Source organism: Notothenia coriiceps, unplaced genomic scaffold (assembly GCF_000735185.1).
Source record: "Notothenia coriiceps isolate Sejong01 unplaced genomic scaffold, NC01 NC01_scaffold00002500, whole genome shotgun sequence".
Classification (NCBI taxonomy): domain Eukaryota; kingdom Metazoa; phylum Chordata; class Actinopteri; order Perciformes; family Nototheniidae; genus Notothenia; species Notothenia coriiceps.
The window spans coordinates 2,076-7,056 of record NW_011335201.1 but is presented as its reverse complement, the minus strand read 5'-3'; the positions used below and the strand labels follow the sequence as shown (position 1 = coordinate 7,056).

The 4,981-nt window shown below is 39.1% G+C and overlaps 1 protein-coding gene across 1 annotated transcript in view; it reads left to right on the top strand.

Moving 5' to 3' along the window:
* Positions 1-3,306, top strand: part of LOC104967978 (uncharacterized) — an 11,019-nt gene extending 7,713 nt beyond the window's left edge. The window contains exons 5-10 of the mRNA XM_010797522.1: positions 479-607; positions 731-895; positions 1,476-1,528; positions 2,468-2,570; positions 2,655-2,685; positions 2,780-3,306. Of these exons, the coding sequence (XP_010795824.1) occupies positions 479-607; positions 731-895; positions 1,476-1,528; positions 2,468-2,570; positions 2,655-2,685; positions 2,780-2,837 (539 nt within the window). The 3' untranslated portion in view covers positions 2,838-3,306. The remainder of the gene's footprint in view (positions 1-478; positions 608-730; positions 896-1,475; positions 1,529-2,467; positions 2,571-2,654; positions 2,686-2,779) is intronic.
* The last annotated feature ends 1,675 nt before the right edge of the window (positions 3,307-4,981 follow it).

Here is a 4,981-nt window from a genome sequence, read left to right as displayed (position 1 = left end):
TTATCACCTGAATCTCCTCCTAGAGCACCATTGTGTTCTTTTCAATCAAATTTCTCTCAGAGGGGCGTGGGGAGTGGCTCCTTATTTTCATCTAAAGTAGCAGACAGAGAATCAGTACTTTTGAAACAGAGGGGTTTATGGGATGCTACAATGCACAATCTGTTTGGTATTTGGAGCCAAATACAAACAAACACTTCAGAGACATGTTTGTATATATCTGAGACCTATAATATATTGATGAAAAATTGTTTAAAAGGGGACCTTTAAATGTAGGTCTTCCACAGTCTCTGAGGAAAAATGCCCAAATTCAAGTTAGATCTCAATGTGCTGTCAAAGTGTCACTTAAGTGTATATTCATTTATCACAGCTGTGGTTTGTTACATGCCATGATCATTACAATCTATATGCAGAAGAAACATTTTCAAATTCACAAAATAAACTAAGCTGTATATAAAAAAACTTTGCTGCATGTCTCTAGTGCCCCCGGACCCCCCGGTGGTTGAGTTAAAGGAGGTCAGAGACAATACATTTTCCATTTTATGGACCCCCGGGTTTGAAGGAGAAACTCCCATCACTGGCTATTACCTGGAGTCCAAATCAGCTAACGGTAAGAGGCATTTCTAATGGAATAAAAAAAGACTTGCTTCTTCCCTGTAACTGTAAAAGCTGAATTGACATTGCCGCTGTAATCCCGCTGGTTATGTTATGTTAAATCTTATTTTCTTCACAGCCTCCTGGGATTACATAAAGACAGTTATTGACTTCAGCCCTAACCAGACAGACGCCACAATAATAGAGATGAATCCCTCCACATTCAACATCCGCATGTTTGCCAAGAACAGTTTGGCCACCAGTGGAGCCAGCAACGTCCTCACCATCACCACTGGAGAAGGAGGTATCACGTTTTTCTGAATTGTTTCAATTGTTTTTGTGTTTTGTCTTTTATTGTATGTTACTGTGGTACACCATCGAAAGGAACCATACTTGGTTATCACAATCGTTTTTTAAAATAATTATGAGTTATGATTATATTACTCTAGCTTTAATTGTATACTGTAGCACCTTTCATACAAGAAATGCAGCCCAAGGTTCTCTACAATAAGATACCATTGAGAAAACACAGAATGTCATTATTAATGGGAAATAAGATGGAAAATCTAACAATTTGATATACATTTAAAAATAAAATGAAATAGAATACACAAAATACATGAAATGAGATGAGACGGTAAATCCCTGTGAAAAAGAAAACTAATATTTAAATCTATACTCATATTTTGCATCATAATGTTCTTCAATTAACACTGTGATACATATTGCATACATCTCAAGTGATGCATTTGGTTGAAAAGTTCAAGCAGTGGCCCTTACTCGCACTCTCAGATTTGTTCCTTGATAGCATTTTAGTTTTTGCATATTCAGCAGTTTTCTGAAAAACACCTTCTTAGCTAATTTCCTTTGTGGGTGTCTGACAGGTCGTCAGAGGGGTGATGTCCTTACCACCATTTCTACTGACACTCATGCTGCTGTAAGTATGAAAACAATCATTATTATTGTTTTCTTTCGATATTAAGAAATAGCACGGCTGTGTTAAATTAATAAATTTGCTGATAGTGACAAACCCACTGAGGGTTGGCCTCTTGTAGCGCATTGTTTTTTATTTATAGCATACAGTACATTTACTCTGTGTGTGAGACTGAGACTCAACAGTGGTGGAACAAGTACTTATTTAGTAAAAGTAGTAATAGAACCAATGCAGAAATAAAGTTAGTCCTGCACTCAAAATGTATCTTTGGTTGGTCCATTTTCAGAAAAGGATATGTCACATAACTGGATTATAATTATTGATGCATCAATGTAAACACCAATAATGTTGCTGGTAAAGCTAGGGCTAATTCCAGTTCATCTATATACTGCCTTGTGGAGCAATCATGTTTAATAATAGCTATACGTTGATTTGTATATATATATATATATATCTGAATTTCCAAACTAATCATTACGATTTTGTTAAGTAAAAAGTATTTCTCCCTGAAATGTGTACTCAAGTAAATTACAAGTACCGCACACACAAGCACAGTAAGAAGGTCTACATTCAAAGTATTACGTCACTTTTCACCTCTGCTCATCATCCCCTGCTGTAGGCAGTTTAAACATAAAAATAAATCCACAAAAAGTGAAAATAATGCTATATTTCTTAGGTTTGAGTAAAGACCAAAAAAGAACTTCAAGAAAGAGGCAGCCAGAAATGTCTCTCCAAATTAAAGTTAATATTTCTGTTTATCAACAGGGTGGGAAATTGGGCAATTGTTTTTCTAACTAGCTAAAAACAACATTAGCTGGTGACTGTTAGCTTGTTTTGATGTTCTGCCCCCTAGAGGGTTACATCTGTTCATGCCATTTAATTATTACAAGATATATAATGTGCAGTGCATGAAAGGATGAACTTATTGAACCCCCTCTGTAGGCGAGCGTTGACAAGAGTAAAGGTGGTCACCTAGCAGCCATCGCAGTGCCAGTGGTGCTGGTGCTGTTGGTTGTTGGCATGGTAACAACATGGAAGCTTCTCCGTGAGTATTCCGAACAGTGTAAACTAAACCCATCCGAAAGGTTTTCCTTCTTTATTCTGAATCTTATATTTTCTATTCATAAAGGAATAAAACAGAAAAAAGGCAACCTCAACATGTGAGTGGTTTGCAGTATGTGACACATTTCTATAGCAAAATAAGCCACTTAAAGATAACCTGCTTTATTGACAATACCTTTCTCTTGTGTGCAGGTGGCTGACCAATGGAGCGCTTCGTTACAGAGGCGCGGAGCCACTTCAAGAGCTGTGAATCTCTAAACATCCTCCAAAATGAGGCTTTATCTTACAGGACATTTTAATACATTTGCTAAATAGAATTGTTTATATATATATGTATTTGTTATGGTATTGAGGAAAGAAATTATATCTACTACAAATGTATGTGTGCTAAGTTGATTCATATTAACCAAAATAAAAAAATAATCAAATGTGTTAATCATTAAATAAACTTTAATCACAACATTAACGCAAATGGAATTTTACTTTCAAACCTTCCTTGCACTTTTTGCATTACTTTATTAGTCATTTTGGTTATTTTTTTCTTTCTCATTTTAACACAATATCGGCTATTTGATTGCATAAAACTCAACTGAAATCAAAGGACTTGTTATATTTGTATGTGACTTTATGTGTAAAGAATTGATACCACATCTTTGCTGTTTTTGCTTTACGCTATAAATATAGCCTAGTAAATTACCAAAGTCATCTACATGTACTTTATTGTATCGAGTTAAACATTGTGTGTCATGTAGAAAAATGAACACATCAGGTTACAAGCCACTAGCTGTAACGGATGTATCAACTCTCAGCTTGTTCAGCTAAAAAAACAAGGTTTAGGTTATAGCAAACACAATATTTATATGCAAATAATAGTTCATAATAGTAATGGAAAACCTTTGGATCAAAACATAAAAAACCGTTTATGTTCACAACCACTGACCGTATCCATACACGACCACCAGAGGGAGCCAGAGTCATACGAGTGAGATGCTCTAAAGCCGTGCTGCCTCACTCAGATCTCACCTCCTCATCGTCAGTCCTCCTCAGGGACGGGTACCACAGCCAGCTGGATTTCCATCCATCTGTCCTGTAAATCTCTTAATTGTTCTAATTAAGGAGATGAAGAAGAGGAGGAGATCCGATACCTCTGTGGAGCTTTGAGGCAGCTGCCTGCAAGCGAGTCTGTTACTAATGGGGGATCACAGGGGGATACCCGAGCTGGTGTCTCAGAGGGGACACCATGGCACAATAGGGGATGTATATATGAATAAATGGGTGTTTAAAATGGGCTTCCACTTCCTTTTTCCTTGTTTATACTTTTTGAAGGATGTATGTGACTTACTGATGAAGGAACAGTGGTTTTTGTTGCTTCTGTATTCACATGCTAAAGTGGTACACTTCCTGAGGAGTTGAATGCTTTTCTGCTGTAGTGTAAATATGTCTTGATTATTCTTTTGCAGTGGTAACCTATCACAAAGTCGGAGTGCTGACACACAAAGCCACAGTGCCCTGTGTGACTGCGGCCTGTAAACACAAGTCCACCACATCCCTCCTCTCTGGACACGCTCTCATTTCTGGACCCCTCACTTCCCCTGTCCGCTGCCCTCCTCCCTCTTTCTTCTGCCTCCTCACTCTGGCTTTGTGTACACAAACACTTTACTCCATCTCCACACCTCTCCATCTTCTTCTCCTTTCATCCATCTTTCTTTCTGCTCATGCCCTGCTGATTACACTGCGTAGCGCTTACATAAACAGAGGAAAAGAGGCAAGGAAGGTTGTGGGGAGCACTGGTTGAGGGACTTTGATGAGGCCCCTTTGATTGGCCACATAGCCAAATTCTAGTTTACCTCCCAGCCACCTCCACCCCCACTTTTCCTGGTTCCCCCTGAGAAAGACCTTCTACCCGTAAACCACACAAGGCAGCAAACTAGTTTACAACACAACAAGTTGGGAACACAAATGGAAACAGCTGATCTCAATTAACAATTTGTGTCACTGTCCCAACAACTTTGTCACCTCATCCGCAGGATGGCTCCTCCACCCTCTTCAAACATCTTCTACTGAGGCCAAACATCCATTAAGGCAACAACATAATCACACGAGCCAGAGCTGTGTCGGCTGTATCTGATAAAGGCTTCAGTGTGCGACTCCAGGTGGGAGATTGAGGAAGGAGGAGGGGAGTGTATGGTCATAATAATGGCAGTATTAGCAGTGGGGACATAGTTAGTACTGTAATAAATCATGCGCTATGGTTGTGGCCACATCAAGGCACCAGAACTCAGGAAGTGGAGACCCTGAATGTACAACACACACCAAAGGCTGAGCTCAACAGGAGGGGCTGGTCTCCAGGCTTCATTGCCCCAAAACGGATGCACGGCCCTGGGCCTAAGGAGC